At 37.9% G+C, this 23649-nt stretch overlaps 1 protein-coding gene across 2 annotated transcripts in view; it reads left to right on the top strand.

Annotated features, from left to right (window-relative positions):
- LOC148361734 (neuronal acetylcholine receptor subunit alpha-7-like) overlaps positions 1-23649 on the top strand; it is a 54572-nt gene that overhangs the window by 27896 nt on the left and 3027 nt on the right. The window contains exons 3-9 of one of the 2 annotated variants that reach the window (XM_088342493.1): positions 26-70; positions 4304-4413; positions 6871-6950; positions 7055-7222; positions 14645-14839; positions 16918-17004; positions 23167-23276. In XM_088342493.1, the coding sequence (XP_088198619.1) occupies positions 26-70; positions 4304-4413; positions 6871-6950; positions 7055-7222; positions 14645-14839; positions 16918-17004; positions 23167-23276 (795 nt within the window). The remainder of the gene's footprint in view (positions 1-25; positions 71-4303; positions 4414-6870; positions 6951-7054; positions 7223-14644; positions 14840-16917; positions 17005-23166; positions 23277-23649) is intronic. The other variant, XM_088342494.1, reaches the window with a different exon arrangement.

A 23649-nucleotide genomic window follows, 5' to 3' on the forward strand; every position in this document is an offset into this window, starting at 1 on the left:
GTAATTTTCCTTGTCTATTTTACAGGATGAGAAGAACCAAGTTTTGATCACAAATGCGTGGCTACAGTTGGTAAGTCTCTTGTTTGGCTAGTATTATGTGCTCTCTGTGCATCAACTACCATTGAATACATTGCAGGAAGGTTCTATAATTTATGAAGGCTCTTGACAAATATTCTTCAGTTTTTTTGGGGCATAGAGCAAAGGGCCCTGTGCAATTAAAATTGGTAAACAAGAGTCAATTATTTTAAGATGATGATTTAAAAAAACAAAACAAAAAAAACCAGCAGGCCCTCCTGTGACAAATTGACAAATTAAAAACAACATTTTAAGCACAATTTCTAAGAAGATGTTGGGATGGTTTGGGAATGCAGTGAACCCTTGTTTATCAGGTGGTTATGTTCCAGAAGGAACCCTTGATAGGTGAAATACGTGAAGTAAAAACTTTTTTTCAATTAATATACGCTAAAAAACTGTTGTACACGGAAACCATAGAATAAATCTTTTTTTTTACTAGCTCCAAGCTTACAAATAACAAATAAACATACCATATATTGTACCTGTAAACATGTATTTCTTTTTTATCTGTTTCGATATCTACTCTCTTGGGGACTGATTAGATAACAGAATACAGAAAATGCATGTTCAAAATCTATGAAGCAGCAAAACTGTGAAAACCACACTAGGGTGAGGGATTACTGTAAATTATTGTTTTTAACTAGAGGTAAGATCTAGGGCCCGAACCCGAACTGGCACTGAATTTTGGGCCGGGTTTGGGCACAAAATCAATCATTATCGGTTCTCCTCGCGTTTTATTCAGTGATTATTGAGTGATTATTCTGAAGTAATTGTACTTTACTTGAGCAACACCTACGCGTACGCATACTACATGGCCGCGTGAACTTCTGCGCCAAAGGGCACAATTGATTAGAGGGACCAAGCACCTCAGCCGAAGAAGGTACTTCGGTCCCTAAGCACACACTTCAGGCGGTTTACCTTTCATGGTTTCGCTACTTTGCAGATTTGCATCGTGAAGTGTGGTCTGAATTATGATTGGCTGAACAGTCTCCCTGCTTATTATTATTTGACAGCACAGCAGTTATTTGAAAATAAATAAATAAATTCATGTTTAGACAGTACTTTTATTCGTTAAACAAATGCTTGAACCAATAAAAGGGTCTGTTTGGTTTCAGTGTATATCGAGTATTTCATCATTTTTAAAACGTAACGCTCTCATTAAACGAGGGATTAGAGTAGTTTTGCATATTATTCAAACGCATATTGTTTTTATTTTTATTAATGTTTTTTCCCCGCTAGGAGGCGCTAAATAATACACACTGTTCTTTTTAAGTATTACTATGTGTTATAATATATTTTATTTTCGTTTTGCCATATTTATTCCAGGGAATTATTTTTACTGGAATTTTGCACTATGGAGTTGAAACATGGCAAAACACGAAAAATTATTACAAATGATAAAAATAAAATAAAATAAAATGAATAACAACATGGAGATGATTTGGAACATTTCCCACATTCATTTTTCACTTTACAAGCCATCAAATTGAAAATAATAATAATAATAACAATTAAAGTGTAGTAAATAGAAGAAAAGAAAACATGGCGCTAGATGAGGTTCCTTCTCAGGGTTTCTACATTTTCCTTATGCTGAGTTTTTTCTTCCCCTTTTGTAGGTTGTAGATCAGGGGATGGTGTAATAATAGTCTCTAGTTTGCAATAATCTGTGGTCTGTGCAGCATTTTGAGACTCCTTGTAATTCAGGGCTATAAAAATAAACTTGACTTGATAAAATAAAAAGATAAATATATATATATTGGTACTTTGAAAAAAAAATCTTAAATGAGCAAATTTATCTGCTAACACTACAGGAACATTTGAATTGGAAGGTATACATTTCCTGTTTTACATGATTTCTTTATTTCTTTAGTTTTAACAACCTTATATTTTGTTATTGAGTAGAACTGTACAAGTTATATTGTACCAAATGTACGCTAGCAGGGGGTTCATGAACATCCACACAGAACATTCTACAGTTAAATTAGCACCCTTGACTCTTGAGTGTAAATCAAATTTACTGCAGCCTCAAAGTTAAACAATTCCCCTTGAAACGGTCTTTTAACAGGAACTCCCAAACTAAAACTCTCCATCTTTTTTTATTAAATGTGATTTAAAAAGATGCAGCACTCTCCGGTGTCATTAACATGAGGTATGTCCTACTGTCAATTATTAATTTGGCGTCAAACTCATCATGCAGGTACAACATCCTTGTTATGCTCTCTTCCCATCAGACTAGCACATAAAAAAATGTCACAGTCTACATCCAGTTGGTCTGAGTCAGCTGCTGACTGGTTGCATGTTATGAATGATTCAGTTCTACGGGAATCCACCTCCTTAAGACTGCATCCACACAGGAATAACTGAGAAGGAGCTTTACAAATGCCACTGATTTCTAGGACAAAACACAAGCCCTCGCTCACAGACCAAATGACGTCATAGACACTTTTTTAGGATTTCAAAATTACAGGTTCATTCCACTTCTGAATAATCGGGATTTAGTACAGATTGTAATACTGGAAGTGATAAAGTCCTAATATCTAATTTGTCCAGACAGTAGAAGTAGTTGGATTTTGATGAGCACCAACCAGTCGTCCGCCCGCCGCTCCGATTCGTCCGCCTGCCGGCTCTGCCTCTCCCCGTTTCTGCGTTTTCAGAGGCTGAAGCGGGGCCGCCCTCCTCGTTACTATGATGCAAATAGTCAAATGAACCTAACTGAATGTGCCGAATCCCAATCACTGCACCACCGTTGATGTTCATGACACAAAAAACAAATCAGTTTTTATCTCATCATCACACTATTTTTATGGTACCAGAGAAAAATGGCACTGTGAGTAAAACGAATGTGATAATGAGATGAAATCTGATGCCTTTTCGTGTGTCGTTTGTATTACTAGTGGTCCGGGTCTCACCGCTCTACAGTGTTTGATTAGATTGCAATTGATTGTGGTCAGGGATATTTTTCAACATATTAATTAATCATAGCACAAATACAAATAACGCACATTCAAACTTTCTGAGTACTTTTTTGGGTAAACCAAAATGCGTGTCATGCACAAATAAATATGATCTGATCAATAAAGCGATATTTTTCTTTTTGTCTGTCAGTAATTTTTATTTTTCAACAGGCTCAAAAGAATATTTCTATGGTATTAAATTCACCAATACAGGAACATTAAAAAAATTAGCCGGTATTATGCAGTCACCATTTAAGCACCTTTATTTGATATTTCTGCAAAAGCGGGCTGAAATCCATTCAAAGAAAAAAGAATAGCAATTTTCTGTCATTCACTCAACTAATCAAATATTGACGATACAGATAATCTAAGGGACTGAATAATTTTTTTTCAGGGTACTGAATGTGGCCCGCTCGTCTTGACTTTGACATACATAACACAAGTGTTCAAAAGATTGGGGTTGCTTAGATTTTTCTATTCTTTGACGAATTCAACGTTTGAGGGATTTAAAAAAAAACATTGTTTCTAACCTTCTCAATTTATCGGCTTTACTTTCTATTTGTTTTGCAACTTATTTGATTGATAAAAAAGTGTGACTTTTCATGTCATGACAAACGCTATTGTCTGGGTGACCCCAAAATCTTGAACGGTAGTGTATGTGCCTTAGGAAAATATTACATCTAGGCAAGTAAAAAACACACACAATATTCTTGTTCATTAAGCAGCTCAATTTGTACATTTTAAATGATATATTTTTACTTCCTTTTTACAAAATAATACCACCAAATATATATAACACAATTGTAACAACAAAAGCTAAAATATATACAAATACATAAAAATGTACAGCATTTTAACACTACAAATGGATAGTAACAAATGAACAACTTATTATCATAACTAAAAACACAAGACACGGCAGGGGCTAATGAAACAGTCTGTTCCAAAAAGTAGCAATTGCACAAGTTACCAGATCCCAACAGACAAGAGTATGGAAAGTCTACAAATATAGATGATTCCTTTCCTTTAATGAGCAGGACAAAATGCAACTCGTAAAATGTAAACAAGTCGGCAAGCGATGCATCATTACTTATGACTGGATGACAAGAATATTGCACATTATCGGTCAGGGCCACACTATAATACAGTAAAGAAACAATAGCAACATAAATGCCATCTCATACTATGTATTTATATTGTCTAATATACATCCTTGACTCCAATTCTAGGAATTTATCTTTTAGCTGTAACAGTCTCTTTGTGTGTTTCTCCAGCAGTGGACTGACGTATACCTTACATGGGATGTAGAGAGCTACCCCGGAATTCAAAACCTGCGATTCCCCTCCGATTTGGTGTGGGTTCCAGATATTCTTCTCTATAACAGGTAAGGATTGTTAATCCAATATTCAGAACACTTATTAGACTTTCAATTTACATGCAGCCACAAGCTGTGATCACAAAAAAGAAAAAATTACTTGTGTGAGTTATCTTAACTTATTCAATGCCAGACGTTTTTCTTTAACTGGGAGAGCCAGTGCCAGCCAAGTTTTGTAGGCCTACAGAAAATTTTGTTTTGTAGCTATTTACACATAGGACATATAAAAAAAGCTTGTACCCTCATCTTTTCATTAGAGTATGTTTCTTGTTTTTATCATTGTTTAGTACACGACAGTTGAACATAACTACGTGTATTAAGAATACTTGTTTCCAAGCAAACATCTGGAAAAAAAACAACTTTCATTTTTTTGTTTTTTTGTTTAGTTTTGTCTTTGTTTTGCATTTGTGATACAACCAATATCTAAACATTGCTTTCCATAAACACAAAGGCACTTTGCTTGCAAAATACTATTCTATCGGAAGAACAATAAACTGATGCAGGAACAATGCATGTACTTTCTGGTGAAGCGATCACACGATTTTGGTCACCATGGCGATCATGTCCCCTTGGGCAACGGCGTTCCAGCGGGCGTGCATGAAACGTCATCTCTCTCTCTGACTGGACGATGACGATGGTACTTCCTTTTTTTGTATTTTTAGGAATAATCTCTGTTAAAGGGTTAACTGCCTATTACGACTAACACCATACTGTTTCACTATGCCTACTCGCCATATACACACAGACATTCCCCAGATACAGGAAGGAACACCAGGAAGTCAGGCTTCCTCGATGTGTGGACAAATATCTGATCAAAGCCACTCCTGCCATTTAATACTAAAACTATTTCCATGGGCTTGATACCCACCAATAAGCACTGCCAAATCCTATATAATTTTTTTTAAATAAAACAGTAAAAAACGTATTTTTACGTTGTTGGCACTCAAAGTGATGCAACATGACCAAACCGCACTATTTTTGAGAAGTTTTAGTTTTTTTTGTTGTACCTCTAGAAGCAGGATGGCTGGATTATTACGATTTACTCACCAACCTGCTTTTTTTCCCTTTTGTCCTTTGGTTTTCTAATGTTTTTCACTTCCCGGTCTTTCTCTTGTTATTAATTTAAACAAGAATTTTTTCATAGCTTTGCAAGCAATTAGCAAAGAGAAACAAATCATGAATTAAAAAAACTCTGCTTGCATTGTTCATTTTAACATATTTTAAAATGAATTATAAAGAGGTCGCAGGTTCGACTCCCGGCTTCTCCGTGTTATATGTCGAATAGCAGGTAGTCGCCTTGCATGGCTGACGCTGCTATCGGTGAGTTAGTGTGTAAAAGGGAAAAGTGTGAAGCACATTGTAAAGCGCTTTAGGAGGTCTTCATTGACTTAAAAAACGCTATATAAATGCAGATCATTCATTCATTCATAAATATCAATTTATTTATTATAAATATTTTTTGTATTATTGTAGAAGTTATGTTTACAATGAACAGTTATATGTAGCGTCTGTTATCCTTATTTTAGTTTAAAAAATAAAAATAAAAAAGGATTACTCCAAATCAGAAAAATAATTGGAATAGCTTCTGATCTGTTATTTCACTCATTATGATGTTGATTAATATCAAAAATCTTTTAACGCTAGTTTCAAGAGTTAGCATTTATATCCCCGCATAATCAACTTGTTTTCAAAATAAAGGTAATTTTAATGACAATGAATTAATATTGTTAATGGGACAAAGTGCGGGCAGCACAGCGGCGCAGTGGTTAGGACGTGTGTGGCAGAGTTCTGAGGTCATGAGATCAAACCTTCCTGTGTGGAGTTTGCATGTTGTCCCCGTGCTTGCGTGGGTTTTCTCTGGGCTCTCCGGTTTCTTCCCACATTCCCAAAAACATGCATGTTAGGTCAATTGGCCTGTCTAAATTGTCCCTGGGTGTGAATAAGCAAGTGAGTTGTCTGTCTCTGTGTGCCCTGCGACTCCCTGGCAACCAGTTCAGGGTGTCCCCTGCCCACTGCTGGAAGATAGCTGGGATGGGCTCCAGCACTCCCGTGGCCCTACTGAGGATAAGCGGTGCAGATAATGAATGGATGGGTGGATGGACAGAGTGCATGATTTGACCACTAAAGGCCACTGTATTTAGTTGTGCGACTGAAATTGAGTGCTAAAAATGATAATTCATGTATTTCTGCTTATCATCCATCCAATTTCTGCACCACTTATTCTCAATAGGGTTGCAGGTGCTTATTATTTAAATCAATGTTATCATTTTTAACGAATTATTTTTTTAATAACTAGGAGGCGCTAAAAATACACTCTTCCTTGTATAATTCCATGAAAAATAAAAGCCCAAAAAGTTATGTAGCTCTGGTAGGTGCTACTATAATTTCCCTAAAAGGGTCCTCTCTTTCATTCTCACTCAATTTTCTCTGCATGAATGCTAATCTTTATCTGATTTTCCTTTACAGTGCTGATGAGAGGTTTGATGCAACTTTTCATACAAATGTACTCGTCAACGCTTCTGGTTCCTGCCAGTATATCCCACCAGGTGAGTAAATGAAGCACTAGCTGCAGATATAACTTATTCAAGAAAATACCGCAGCATTGTAATACAGCCTATATCATTTATATTCAAATAAATCCTCAATACAGGCATTCTTAAGAGCACTTGCTACATCGATGTGCGCTGGTTCCCATTTGATGTACAAAAGTGTGATTTAAAATTTGGCTCGTGGACACACAACGGCTGGCTGCTGGACCTCCAGATGCTGGACGTGGACATCTCCAACTACATACCCAATGGAGAGTGGGATCTTGTAGGTACGAAAAGAAAATATTTATCATCTGTATACAATATATTTTAGCATCAGGCTGCAGACAACCTATAAACTAGGGGTGAGCCAACTACGAACCGTGTGCCACATGCCAGGCTGTTTAATCAAGTCCAATAAAGATAAAAGTATAAAGCTTGGATAGTCAGACACCAGAAACAGGACACGATAGCGTTCCTTTTCTCAGTTTTTATTAATAAAGGAGAGCAGGGCTTTCTTTCACGATCCGATGGTTGACGGACAAGGGCAGCAGGAGATGCGGAAGTGGCACTTCCTTGTCTAGCCAGGAGGGTCGAAGACAGGCAGGAATTACAAGTCGTTAGCCGGGACTGGAGAGCAAGGGCGGTGTCAAGTTCGGAAACGAGGTCGGCAAAAGGAGGCAGGCAGGTAGCGGGGCAAAACAGATCGGATAAAGGGCAGGCAGAACGGGGCAGAGTCAGGTCCGGAAACAGGTTGGCAACGAGGATCAGGCAGAGAAAAACAGGGCAGGAACGGAGTCTGACGTAAGGGCTTGCCGAGCTGGGAGCAACGGTTCGCATAAGGATCTGACAGGGATCTCTTGGAATTCGGAGGTTTAAACGGAGTACATCAGCCAATCAGCTGTCTGGCCTGTTGGTGCCAATTAAGCAGTCGCAGGTGCTCTGAATCGGCAGTCATGACATAGATAGATAAAAAATATAGATAGATAGATAGATAGATAGATAGATAGATAGATAGATAGATAGATAGATAGATAGATATATAGACAATGTACTACTAATAAATTATTGTTTTTGTGCTTCTGTTTGCCTTTTCTGAAGTATCCCTTTGTGTAACAATAATAAGTTGTGCAATGAACTCTTGTTCATCACAGGGTTTATGTTCCAAAGAGAAGCAGTGATACATCTATTTTATAATACTTTGAAATCAAAGAACAAATCCTTTTTACATGCCCAAACATTATTATTTTTCTTTAACAAAGCCTACTCCTTAGGGTCTGTTCAGCCAATCACAATGCGTGAATGGTGAACCGTGTTCTAAAAAGGAATTACTGCATTTAAGCACTGTATGGTTTTCCATTTATTTAATTTGATTTAGTTCTAAAGGCTACAGCATGATTCAGAACGTTTATACGCCTCAGTTGGAAGGAAATTGTAGTACTGTTTAGTTTGTGTGTTCCACATTGTCTACATCGGACTATTTCTTGCACGACGCAAGCGCACCCAGCTGGTTGTAGAACCGAGTGGGCGGCCTCAGACATGTGTGGTGACAGCTGGCCGAGTGATGGTTCAATTCATTCAGGCGCGTTCAGACATCAAGCTTGCCAATAGCACACGCTGCCCTGGTGCCTCAGAAAATAGCACCAGGCCTTCAATTCATCACTTTAATGGATGGGCATTTTTCTGAAGACATGTGCATTTTCAATAAATGCGATGGAATGCTAAAATTGTTTTGAAAAAAAAAAATTACACACACAAAGAACAGTAATCGAAAAAAGCTTCTCAGAAGTTGTATGTGTTGCAATATTTTTTTAACTTCCAAAGGTTTGCATCTAATGATGATCATTAAGGAAAAGTGGGGTTGATCCCACCAACATCAGTTTTCTTTCATCTTTACTTTAACTGCAGTTTGTTAGATGTTTTAACGTGGGCTGTCAGCATTCTGAGCAAAAGTAATGGTATAAATCTAACTGTCTATATATGTATCTTTTGTGAACACATTTATACCACTTACTTTGATTCAAATTCCTATTTTTAAATTACTGCGTTGCAAAATATCATTAAGGAACAAAATGAAGACCTCCCAAAGCGCTTTACAATGTGCTTCACACTTACCCATTCACACACACACTCACACACCAAGAATATTTCAAATGTAGGAACAAATTATTCTAATATATTAAGGGTGCATTTTCTTTCATACAATAAAAGGTAAATTAAAAACCAGTAAAATAAACAAATACAGATAACAATATTAAAAAAGAAGTCTTTTTTCTCGACCATAAGGTGCACATAAAATTTAAAGATTTTCTTTAAATTGTGCTGCGCACCCTATCGTGCAGTGCGCCCTGTCTCTCATGCAGCGTGGTGAACGTTGACCAGCTCGGTTGCCTCAGGTGTCACGATTGCCCATTGCCCTCACCTGGGCCCGCTTGTTTGGCGCCAGCTGCTGCTTGTTGCCTGATTGGCTTCCTTCCTATTTTAACTCAGTGCTCCCATTCACTTCTCTTCAGTCGGTCAACAAACCTCTGCACTTGCAAGACCTGCGTTTTGACTCTCGTGTATGCTGTCCGATATCCTCCTCGTGTATCCAGTATCCGGTATAGATCCCGTATGGCCTGTCCTGTCCGGCATCTTGCTCCAGTATCCAGTATCCCGTATCAATCCCGTCTACCCTGTCCGGTATCCTGCTTGTGTATCCAGTATCCGGTATTGATCCCGTCTATCCCGCCCTGTTCGGTATCTTGCTCGTGTAACCAGTATTTGGTATCTATCACGTCTGTCCCGTCCTGTCCAAGTACCCTCCTCGTGTATCCAGTATCCTGTATAGATCCCGTCCTGTCCGGTATCTTGCTCCAGTATCCGGTATCGATCCCATCTGTCCTTTCCTGTCCGGTATCATGCTTGTGTATCCAGTATCCGGTATCAACCCTGTCTGTCCCGCCCTGTTCGGTATCTTGCTCGTGTAACCAGTATCCGGTATCGATCCCGTCTTTCCCCTCCTGTCCGGTATCTTAATGTTGTATCCAGTATCCGGTATCGATCCCGTCTGTCTCGTTTTGTGCGGTATCTTGCTCATGTTTCCGGTATTGATCCTGTTTGTTCTGTCTGGTTTCGATCTCGTCTGCCCCTGGCTTCCTGTTTTCCTGCGACTGACTTCTCTGTCTCACTTCTTCTGCCCAGCAATTGCCGAATGGCTGGTGTTTGTGATCCTGTGCATGACTGCCCCGTTTCCGTAAAATAAAGCTTGTGTGAAAATGTTACGTGTCTGGGTCCACCGTCTGTTCGGGTTCTGACATTAGGGTTGGGGGCCCTCCCCCAAAACTGGGACGTTACAGGTTTGAGCCTAGGCCAAGTCATGACTTACATTTATCCGATGTTTTTTGTGTGATAGTTCACCTTTCCTACTAAATGCCGTCACAATGTGTCTCCTGTGACTTTTAAGCGTCTCTTATTGATTGCCATCATATTCCGCTAACGGGAGAGAGGACGCGTGACCTCACACATAATGCATTTTTAGCGGAAGTGCTCATGTATGCTAACCCTTTTACTAGGTGCGCCCTGTGGTCATGAAAATACAGTGCTTGTCTGTTTGTCTGTCCGTCCATCCTTCCGCCCGCCCGTCCGTCTGTATGTCTGTCTTTCTATTCCTATATTTTTTATCCATCCTATATCTGTTTCAATGCCTCTTATCTCTTTCTCTCTATCTTTCTCTCTCTATCTAACTCTAACTCACTATCTCAATATCTCTCTATATCCTTGTCCCTCTCTCTCGTTTTCTCCTTCTCCCTCCCTCTTTCTCTCTCTCTCTCTCTCTCTCTCTCTGTCTCTCTCTCCCTCTCTCTCTCTCTCTCTCTCTCTCTTTCTCTCTCTCTAACTCTCCTCATTGCTGTCTATTCCTTGGTATACTTTTTTTGGGACTGGCAAAATGAGCTTTGATAGTTGCTGCCATGACAAAAGAGAAAGAGCGTATTATTTTTTAACTTGCAATTTTTAGCATAGCTTGCACGTATTAGGTTATCTGCCAATATTTCATTTATCAGCATTTTTCTGTCAGACGTTTTAATCACTGGTTCTAGGATTACTGTTGCATAATGCATTTCACACTGAGATTAGAGGTTGAACGTGCACACAAGCTCACACAAACACACACCTTTATGACTTTCCCGACCTGAAGGTGATATTGAGCTGTGTTTTGGGGCATTGTGTTTGATTGATTATGCTGACAACATCTCATTCTGATGATCAGGATGGTTTACTTTCAGATTTTAGGGTTTCCAGACCAAGTCAAGTCAAATCACATTATAGCCCTATAAGACCGTCTCGAGGACTGCTCAGGCCAACACCCTTTGTCCTCAAATCTACACAGGGCAAGGGAAAAGCATGAGGAAGAAATTGAAACATTGAGAAAGGACCAACCCTGAGTTTATCCCCCTCATAGGACAACCAGGCTGCAATGAATGTTGTGTGGACACCAATCGACAAAACATAGTCAACATAATAACTGAAATCGTGCAGCAGTCCAGGCAAAATGGATTATGGAATATAAATGGATTGCAGAAAGCATACAAAATGAAGGCAGTCAAGATGAGTAAGAGAGAGTGCAAACTGTCAGAGCATGGTACAGACGATTCTGCACTTTGAGGACAACGACACAAATGCTGGCAAACCTCGTACCCAATCTTAAGTGCGTATGCGAGAACTAATAAATGAAGAGGCTCCAACCATCCAGTCCTCACTTCTCCATACATTAGACAGGACAAAACACAGTAAAACAAAAACCAACAGAAATCCCAACAGCCTCTTCCTATTTGCCACTAACAATTTAAATTGCCTCATAAATCTTGCATGACATTTCTTTCTTATGCGACCTTGTAGCGTAGACACCAGACGTAATTTTGCACGTCTGCCGCACATTAATATCATATTCATTGTTACTTTGCATAACTCTACACATTTTTGATGCTGATCAGATCCACACGATCGTGATGCTGTCCAAGGGACAAGATGAACGAGTTGCTTTTGTTTTATTGCTGGAGTATTTCTTCTGTGTGCTTTAGTAATAAAGACGTGACTTGAAACTATTAGCTTTGTATTTCCGGCTATCCAACCCGAATTCTTTGGATGAAGTGCATTAACTTAAAACATATAGCTAGGCCTACGGCTAGTTATAGTCAACGGCGTACAGTGATGTCCGTGTCTAAAGAGGCACAGTCAAATATAAAATTAACGGAACTAATTCAGTGTTAGATTGGCAGAGCAAGAAAGCAATTTATTACCCCTAGCATACAAAAATAGTTTACTTGTATTACCTTAACTTATAAATAAAGTCTATGCGCTGCTCTTTTTGAACAAAGGCATCAATAATTAGGCAGTGTTGGAATAAAGCAGTTATAAATAACACTATTAGGTAACTTGTATTTTTTTTCAGGGTAATCAAAATAATTGTTTTTTTCACTGTTACAACACAGTTCCAGGTGCGTTACTTTGTTCAGTAGAAATCTGCAAACATAAGCAGGACATCTTCGGTCAGCCTTTTGGCATATTTATTCACCAACAACACGCAAACGTGAACACAGCTCTCAATCAACCCAATACGGCAGCCATCTACAAAAACACAAAACAATAATGCGTGATGATGTCACACAATGGAGAACGTCGTACCATCATATTGCAAACAAGAGAGCTATTATACTCACAATACTTACAGTAATCTCTCATTTGGGTAAACTAGTGTAGGATACTTTCTCAGTGGTTTCTGCGTCTTCAAACACAAATTGTTCCAAAGCTGCTGCTCTCTCCTCACTGAGAGAAGTCTTGTCAGCTATCTTGGACAGATGAGAGAGAGCAGGAGGGATAGAGAGAGCAGGAGGATAGAGTTGGAGGGAAAGAAGGGAGGGAGTAAGAGTGGTGGAGGGAGGGATTTGATTGTCACTTCATATTGTTTTACTGCTGACTTTTTTGTGAACAAAATATTTTAAGTGCAGTTGCAGATTTCTTCTTGACCAGTTGTCTCAGGTTGTAAGAGTTTGATTTATTTATTTTAAAAAACAGTGTTAAACGCACCTTATATTGTTAAACTGGTTACCTTCGTTATGTGAAAATTCTTGAAGTACAGTTGAATACGCTAGGTTACTTGAGTCTGACTAAAGATTATTATTTATTCTATAGAGCGAAACTCAATTCATATTGTTTTACAATTGACTTTTGTTGTAAACTAATTATTTGAAGTACAGTAGGTCTACTTGACCAGTTGTTTTAGGTTTTGAGTGTTAGATTTAATTTATTAAAGTCACTTTATTTTATTGTATTGTTTACTTATTGTTTTTTTGCACTTCAAGTGTATGATAAATATGTTGCTGGTGAGGTTCATTTACAAGGTTCTTTAAGGGAACTATTTGTCTGTTCTTCTCGATTCAAGCGACTTAAATACTGTTCTGAAAATCTTGATTTTTTTTTAACTTGCATCAATTTTTTGGAAAGTAACAGAATATGTTACTTTCCCTGGCAACTAGTTATTTTTACAATAGAGCAACTTAGTTACTAACTCGATTACTTTTCGGAAGAACTAGTGAGGAACTCTAACTATTTTCTTTTTAAAAATAACGTGCCCAACACCGTGGATAGATAATCATTCATTACAAAAAAAAGGTTATGTAACGAGAAAAAAAAATTACTGAATGGCTCTACCTGCTTTTGGGGTTGAGATGCAAAATCAGAATCCTTTGTCTCAATATTGCCATCTGCTATGAGGCAAAGGAATTGCGTGCTTCATTCTGCATACACAGAAGACCAGCACAGTAAAACATAACCTACTACTTGTAGTGATCATATTCATAATACAGTATATTGTTAAAATGTACAGATTCTGATAAGAAACAATTACAAAAATTATGAAGTTAAATTAGAAAGAACACTAAATAAATATAACCGTATAATGTATTTTCTATTTTTTATTTCCATAATGACAAAAGCCTCCCTGAATGTATGTCAATGGCTATAGCATACATTTCCTGGCACGAAAGGTAAAATAACTGCCCAAATGAACTTTTTCAACATAATTATTCGTTTGAATTATTCCATTTATTAACAGGGTGATCTCAGGGAGAATTTGAATTATATTAAGTACTGCTCATTTTGACCTACAGTAAAATTTGAGACAATGCAACTCAATATTTTATCACACCAGCAAATGTGTATAAAAATGTGTATAAATTTGATTAAATTTATTGATTGAGTAGTAAAAAATGAAACAAAATATTCACATGTAAGCCAGGGTGCTTCTGGTAAAAAAAAAATAAAAAAAGATAAAAGTTATGTTCTTTGACTCCTTGTTTGACTGGTCAAGTTTTATCATGTCCTTTCATCTCATATTATTTCTCTCCTTCTGTTCATCCAGTCAGCTCTCTGTCTTGTCTCTCGTGTCCAGATGTCTCTGGTTATCTTGTCAGTTAGTGTCTATTTAGATCTCAGTCTTTTCAGTCTTTGTAAGGTTGCTGCTAATATCAAAATCGTCCTTCCCCAAGTTTGTCTGTGCTTTCGTTTTGTGGTTATGTTTCTTAGTTTTTTGTTAATTTAACCATTTTTTAAAAAAAGACCTCTCCCTCCTGTGCATGCTTCCCCACCTCTCGGTCCTCCTTTCCTCGCTTTTAAAAAATCCAATAAACAGTTTAAAAACAGTGCTCGACCAATCCTCTCTACCTGTATTCTAGGTGTGCCAGCTAAACGGAACGAGTTGTACTACGATTGCTGCAAAGAACCATATCCCGACGTGACATTCACCGTCACAATGCGAAGGCGTACTCTCTACTATGGCCTTAACCTGCTCATCCCCTGCGTACTCATCTCTGGTCTGGCACTCCTGGTTTTCCTGCTTCCTGCTGACTCCGGAGAGAAGATCTCACTTGGTACTTCCAAATACATACATTTGAGTCATTATCCTGATTGGAGCTTATCACTTGGTCTTGTACACATATCATTCATATAAAGTACAGTAAGAATCGGACCTACATTATATTATACGGCTTCTATTCGCTCAGTCAGCACAGCATGAAAGTTCTTGAATCGTATTCACCTTTTGGACCTTCCTTCCAGCCACAAACAATAACAATAGAACGGCGTCATATCAGTTGAACAAAAATGATAAAATGTAATCCTCAGAATCCAAACAAAAATATTGTCCTTTCAAATAGTGGTCCTAAAACTTTCAACAGTCCAATGCTTTTACAGTTTTAATGATCAAGCAATCTTACTGTTAGAAAAGGTTGTTGCTCCATGCACTGATTTAGTATAATTCAAAATCAATATACTTGGAGAAATACTTAAATACTCAAAAATGAAACACTAAAATAGAATTGACATTTTCTTACTACTTTTAAATATTTATTACTGTTTGGTGTAGATTTTCATCTACTGTAAAATTCGGACTAAGGAAAAAACCTTTTGTACATACATAAGTCGCATGTGCCCACATTGAAACATGAGGTATTTACAAAGAAAGGCAGCTCGCAGAAAGAGTTTTGATCACTTGTAGTACCTTAATCCCTTAATGTTCCAACGGCCTTCCGGTGGCCGCCGGACATTTGATAAACAAATCGTTGTCTGTATAATGTCACTATCACTGGAATACGTCATGCCACATATTATTGGAAAGTTTAAACTCTTGGGATTCCAAATTTTAAAATATACTCATCAGAAGAAACAGCATGACCAGTCTGAAACGAGATCCATCCATCCATTATCTGCACTGCTTATCCTCAGAAGGGTCGCAGGGATGCTGGAGCCCATCCCAGCTATCTTCGGGCAGTGGGCAGCCAGTCGCAGGGCAAACAGAGACAGAAAACTCACTGGGTCATTCACACCTAGGGACAATTTGGACCGGCCAATTAACCTGACATGCATGTTTTTGGAATGTGGGATGAAATATACATATATACATATATATATATATATATATATATATATATATATATATATATATATATATATATATATATATATATATATATATATATATATATATATATATATATATATATATATATATATATATATATATATATATATATATATATATATATATATATATATATATATATATATGTATATATATATGTATATATATATATATATATATATATATATATATATATATATATATATATATATATATAGTAATTGCGTGTTAAAACACAGCAAGAATATTATGTTATATAATATTATGCTGTCTCGGTAAATGATGCGCTCTGTGGGGGTGTCTCCCGCAAGCTCCTTTTCGCTATTTCACAACAACAGACCTCTCCCCATCACGTCAGGATAGATGATTCTACAATTGGAAAGAATTGTCTAGACATTGGCCGGTTTTATAGCTTTGATAGCATCTTTCTGTTTCAATATCGTACAAATTGTAGATGATTGTACTGCTGCACTAGATCACTTACACAAACATCACGCTCGTTGGCCATTATTTGATCATTCTTATTTTTCTCAGAAAACACCTTACCATTTCCTTTTCTAGAACTCATGGCTAGGGTCATACAATTGTTTATAAAATCAATTAAAAAACCCAAAACAAGTGTGCAGGATCAGGTGTGAGCGGTCTCATATGGTCTTTAATGTTAGCGTCTGGAAATTATCATAATTTGGACTTTCTCGCATATGCCGGGCAACATTTTGCTGATATCTTTATATCATGTATCTCAAATTTCTCGAGTAGCGTGTATGTAGAGGGGCCACTGTATATCATCTGATTTTAAAAGTCAATGGCAAAAGTGTTTTACTATGTATTTGTCAATTATTGAAATCAATACATCCAAAATAAACAAAAACATGGTGATGCAGTGTTTTAAAAGTCATTGAAAATCGTGTCAAGAAAAGGTTCACTTGAGGACTGCTATTACAAAACTAAATCTTCCATTTTTGTCCCTTGTTTTTAAAAACTGTCAACCTTTTGGATCAGGTTGATGTTTTGCACTTTTTCTTCTAGGTATCACTGTGCTGCTGTCTCTCACTGTGTTCATGTTACTAGTGGCAGAGATCATGCCTGCTACGTCAGATTCAGTTCCTTTGATTGGTAAGTTGTACTTGTGTTTGACAAGTTGGTTGGTTGCATCCCTTAACTACTAGGGTTATAGGGGCACCGTTTCCTGTGTTGTGCCTTAGGCAAGTACAGCCTGGTAGCGCCCATCCCTTTCCAGGCCAACAAATATCTCCACCCGGTCTCGAACCCGTGGACTTGTCCCGTGTTAGGCTGCAGGCCTTTCAAAACATTTTGTTTCAAAGTCATGCATGAAATGTGTGAACGACTACTGAGTCAGGTCATTTAAGATATCCATCCATCCTTTATCTGCACCGCTTATCGTCAGTACGATCACGGGGGTGCTGGAGCCCATCCCAGCCATCTCCGGGCAGTGGGCAGGTGACACCCTGAACTGGTTGCCAGCCAGTCGCAGGGCACACAATGACAAATAACTCACCCGCTCATTCACACCTAGGGACAAATTGGACCGGCCAATTACCCTGACATGCATGTTTTTGGAATGTGGGAGGAAAAGGGGTGCTCGGAGGAAACCCACGCAAGCACGGGGAGAACATGCAAACTCCACACAGGAAGGTTCGATCTCATGACCTCAGAACTGTGCCGCACATGCGCTAACCACTGCGCTGCCGTGCTGCTCATTCCAGCTAGTTTGATCAAATTTCCAAAAAAAGGGTGGTTCGGATTGATATCAATATTAATATCATCAATAATAATCAGGGACTTGGATGGGATTGATTGTCCTGGTATCGATACTTTGCTCGACGCTTTTCTGCTTAAGAGCGCAATAGCAACTGGCAACATGATTGGTCGATAGTAAAATACTGTAGCGCATTATAATTGAAACAGCGAATAGTGCGTGCTAGTCAAAACCATGAACAGTGAGCCAAAAAAGAAGCAGATGTGCGCAATAATAATGGACAAAATAATAAACTTCCTTGGCAAGCTTAGCTGCCTTCTCTGCAGATGTCTGTAAAAACCGGATAAAAAATTAACTTCCTAGCAAAAAGTACCAATGTTGGATTGGTATCAATCTATGCTATCTTGTATTTACTTAGATCCGTCAGGACCAGAACGGAGACAGGACCCATTCGCGTAACGTTTCTCACAGTTGGGAAGAAGGGAAAGGAGTTCACACATGATCCAGAGTTTGCTGGTTGCGGGGACGCGGAAGGGGGACTTCCGTGGCGAGCGATGGCGGTGTCGGAAACGGAAAAAACGGGTCAGTAGCCAGGATAAAAGAGCAAAAACGAGATCGGGATCGGAAACAAGTCAAAAGCCAGGAGAGGAGCGTAGACGTGGTCGAGAACAAAAACAGGTCGTAATTCGGGACAGGAGAGCAGATGTGGTCAAGATCAAAACAGATCGTAACGGGAGACAAACAGGAGCGAAAAACAGGCGAAAAGGGACTTGCCGAGATTTGCAGACGGACCGACAAAAGGGGACTGACAGGACAGAGTTTAAATACTGACAGGGAGCTAATCTGTCAACCAACTGTAGCTGGCGCCACTCGGGCGGGGCCAATTGGGCGCCATAGCAACCGTGACAGAAGCTGGCGCCACGTGGGCAGGGCCAATTGGGCGCCATGACAACCGTGACAAGATCGGATGGATACAAAAGTGGATACAACTCTAACTTCTAATACAGAGATACCTTGTTTTTCGTGGATAATTGGGACTAGAACCACTCACGAAAAGTAAAAAACCAAAAAGTCACACGCACCTTCATTTAAACCCCCAATTGTCAAACTTACCTGGAGAAAACATAATTACCAACTGAAAGTATATGACTGTGACAAAACTATAGATCAACAAATAATAACGCACAACGTGTAATTGCAGTTAAATAAATGGTTTCATTGTCATTATACAAAAGTGCAACCAATTTGGAGTGCTTCTCGTTCGGTATTGGAAACCAATTTAGAGAGTGTCTTGCTAGCTGCTCGCTAGCATCTGGTGTCCTCGAATTGAGCCAAGAGTCCCGAATGTAGTGGTTTACTACGAGTTGTAGCTCCACGTCATCCGTTTCATGGGTAATGGATCTGGTGTTGGTTAAATACAGGCTCTGCAGGGATAGCTTAAGAGTGTTGTTAGTCTAGCCGGAGCAGTGGGCCAATTCTGCAGCTTGGCTATAGCTTTCTCTCCCCACCCCTCCTCAGTCGTTTCACCAACCAGATAAAAATCCACGGAGAACCCGATGATGATCACCATTGCTTTGTGCTCCTCTTACTTTCCTTAGAGTCTGATTTAATACATACATCTTTCATGTAACGAGTCGGTAAAAGCAGGCGGTCGCTGTGCTTCCTAGTTTGTTTTTGTGTTTGGAGACATTCACCTGAGCGTCCGTCCTGTGTATAGACAATTCAATTGAATTCAAAATCTGCGAAAAAGTGAACCAGCGATTGATGAAGCACGAAGAGAGTGGTCTCTGTACATGCAACTCATTCAATTTTTTTTCCAATGGGACACATTTATTCTGTGTCTGTTCAGAAATATGAACTGTTGTAGATGCTAAATGTTTTATTTCTCCTCGAGAGAGTTTGTGTCATGTCACATTTACATCCGCAGTTAGTAGATGTTGCTAAAATGTCCTAGAACATGCGCCGTAAGGGTAGTTACAGCGGAATCATTATGACAACTGAAAGTAACATCTGTGTTGATTTCAATAGTTTATGAAGCTACAACAAATCCACAAGAGGGAAAATGTTAAGCAAATGAGCGATTTCGACAATGTTGTTGCAACGACTACTCTAGGGGAAAACTTGTAACGACATTTTTTGCTGATGTGACCAATAGGTCTAAATCCCATTCACATTCAGTGTTTTCTATAGAATTTGGGGTGGGTGGACAGTCTGGGGTAATGGTAGGCAAACTACAGACTGCAATATTGTATTAATACAATACACAGTACTACTATAGAAACACTACGAAAATTCCACTACAATAATACCTTCTCATCTGCCCTGCCAAATGAAAAAATAAATACTGATAAAAGTTTTTTTTTTTGGGTGTGTGCGTGTTGCCACTGTTGTCCCTATTGTCCACGTGTGTGTCTACAACAAAATAGAAATGCTACAAAAACTACTACAGTAGTTCTATAATACAAAAATACTACTGCAAATACTTCAAAAATACAACTACAGCAGTCAAACAAAAATACGAAAGAAATACTACAAAAATACTACAAAATACTACTATGGAAACATTTCCAAAACACTTCCACGGAAATACTGCTAAAAAAAAAACATTTTAGGATTACTGTAATTTAAGAATACCTCTACAGAAACAATATGACAGAAATACTACAAAAATATTACATAACTATCACGACATAAATACTACAAAAAAACAACAACAACAGTCAATCCAAGAAAAAAACTAAAGATATGAAATAGGAAATACTACAAAATACTACTGCAGAATTACTACAAAATATTACAAGTATAAAACTATCGTGATACTACAGAAATACTACAAAAATGTGACAACAGAATCACTACAAATACACTACTACAGACATATTTACAACAGAAATACTACAGAGAAAACACCAAAGCAGTAATACAGTCTTACAAGAGTACTTCAATAATACTACTATTGAAATAATTAAAAGGGAAATCCTGCAAAAAATCCACTATAATTATACTACAATACAAAAATACTCCTACAGAAAAATTATGAATGATATACTACCAAATGACTACTAAAGAAATATAATGACAGTAAAGCTACAAAAATACAATTAGAATAGAATAGAATAGAATATACCTTTATTGTCATTGTTACAAAATGGGTTAACATATTGTGACAACGAAATTGGGCATGACATTCCAGTTTCGCACATTCATAGTGAGGTAAAAAAAACAAGAAAATAAAGGAACAGAGAAGATAAGGTTATAAAACAAGGAGGATAAGGTTATAGTTATAATTTACACAAAATTTACACAGGAAATGTCGGCATGTAGGATGTTACATACAGTTTGGTATCGTAAGGGTTTGTGATTGTGATTCTTGATTGCAGAATTTGGGATTCTACTGCATCGGGTTCGGTTCAATAACATTTATGTTGCCTTGTTTAGATTTTATATCAGTATTACTATTAAATTTGTTCCTGTTTGCTGTTTTCTTTCATTTGGCTGGCACAGTTTACTTCTAGATTCAAAACTGAGTTTTTAATTCAGTAGCCTCGTCATGCACTTTAGTAAATCTCTGATAATTTCACATTTAGTGACATTTAGTGACCAAGCAAGCAAATTAAGTGCTCTGTAGTCAAAGATAGACAAGTTAACTTAAACGTGAAAAATGAAAGAAGGGATTGGCATCATGTGCAAGCTTTAAATTTCTATGTTTTTTAATTTCTTTGCGCCATGCCAGCTGGATCAGCTTCCCAACTTGATGTGGATATTTATCCAATCGCTGACTTGATTGGTATCTCATGGAATCTTCTGATCAGGACTTGGACGAATATAGTTGGCATTTTTTTACAACTTGCTCTGGGCACAAATGAGTCTGGACATGTTCAGTATGGACATGCCTCAAAGAAAAGGAAGCATTCGGCAACTGGCAGTGTATGTGAGTGCAAGGAAGGCATCAAGAATAGAGTTCTTGCGAATCAAGGTTTATTGTTCATGCCCACAATTGCGCAGAAAACACCACTTTAAATGAGCCCTGGAACAGTGACTTGGCACTGTAATATTAATGGTGGACACACTATGAATCAAACGAGTTCTTAATTGTACATAAATCCAATATTTGATCTCCCAGTGAATGTTTATCTATGTTTTTTTCTTTACTTTTTATAGTTATCTTTATTGTATTTGATAAAAAAGTGAACATTCTTTTCAATGCACTTCATGATAAACTTGAAATATAAAACTTATAAGAGAAAAATAAGATCAAGAATAAATTCTGGATGAATAGGCAAATATTCACATGGTCGTGCTTGGAGACTGGCCTAATTGTTACGTGCAGTAGAACAGTAGGGCAATGAAAACTAGCACAATGACATTAGCAGCAACATAACAAAATAAGAGTCAAGAAATAAAATATGAACACTCCTTTTTCTATACAGAGGCAAACTATATATATTTTTTTCAGTCTTTTGCTCTTGTTTAAGGTGTTTTTGGTCCTAGGTAAGAAACAGTCCTTGTTGTGAGGGATCTTCAGCTTTTACCTGAGAGCAGAAAGTTAAAAAGGTTTGAGTCCTTTATAATAGTTTTGGCTCTGCTGTGGTATCACGATTTGGCAATGTCCTCTAGATTGGCAGAGAGCAGGTAAAGATGACTCTCCGTAAGGTTTTTTTTTTGTCCGCTGCTCTCCTCCTAGCATACCACACTGTGATGTTGTACACAGCATCTGTAGGATGACAGCAGCAGCTTCTGTTTCAGGGTGTTTTTCCTGAGCCCTCGGGAACTGGAGTCACTCTTCGGCCTTCCCTGCCACAGCTCTGATGTTAGGTTTCGTCTTGTGTTTGGTTTTCATGTGAGGATTGGGTGATATTTAGAAACTAAACAATTAAATTTACCTGTGCACATTCTGTTTATGCTGTAGGCTCATGTGTTGGCCTGATGTGAGGAGAGGTCACTTCTTTGATCAGCACATTTCAGGTCATCTTCATAATGGAAAAATCAGAAGAGAAAGTTGGCCATCGTCTGAGATTTCATGTTTCGACATCTTTGCATTTCAATTGGGGTGCTGTTCTTTGCATCATACGAGATCTTCTTGTTGCCTGTAAGCTTACTACAGTCACTGATATTTTGTTTTCAAAAGAGTAGTTTAATGGTATATGGACACATTTTGGGGATTTATTCAAAATGTATTATTTACCAAAGGCCCCCCCTTATTTGTGCACAAAATTAGGGCTGGAAAACGTAGGATTGGTCACCTAAAATGAGAAAACGAGATGCAGCATCTCGAGCGTCTATCTTTAAAGCAATAAACTTGGCTTAGTTTAAAAAAAATTACATTATCATTCCTTGTGCTATAATAGCCAACATGTATATTTAAACGGATTTGTGCATAGAAGCTTTTTGCCAGCTAAAGTTCACTTATAAATGTCATCCGGTTCATTTTACCTAATGCAACTGGACGTCTTCTCGTGGAGTTAAGCTAATGCTCTGTAATAAAAAATATAAAATATATTGGGAATCGATAGCATTACTATCTCGAGCTTTTTTTTCTTCTGATTCTTCTTTTTCAGCACAGTACTTTGCCAGCACAATGATGATAGTGGGCTTATCTGTGGTGGTAACAGTTCTGGTTCTCCAATTCCACCACCATGACCCCCAAGGAGGGACGATGCCTCAATGGGTTAGTATTAATATTATTATTCTTGATTCCCAGTTCAGCCATTATTGCATTTTTTTGGGATTAAAAAAAATCACAATGTATCTTCTTCCACATTTTTCCGCCAATTTACTCTGTCTAATTTCCATCAACAAATTCAGACCATTCACCTCCTTGAATTTAACTTGAGGATGATTTGAAACATTTCCAACATTAATATTTCACAAAATATCCCCATTATTCAAGTTTTAGCCATCCCCTTACACGCAAAATGTTGTCTTCTTTTTACAGACCTAAATCTTGCACCATATCTTTCTCTTCTACAGCGAACATTAGCTTGTATTCTACTTTTTTTTCTTCCACAACAACAAATAGGATGTTTTCGATCCTGAAGACT

Source organism: Urocampus carinirostris, chromosome 8 (assembly GCF_059441175.1).
Source record: "Urocampus carinirostris isolate Australia breed hairy pipefish chromosome 8, RoL_Ucar_1.0, whole genome shotgun sequence".
In the NCBI taxonomy this organism is placed as follows: domain Eukaryota; kingdom Metazoa; phylum Chordata; class Actinopteri; order Syngnathiformes; family Syngnathidae; genus Urocampus; species Urocampus carinirostris.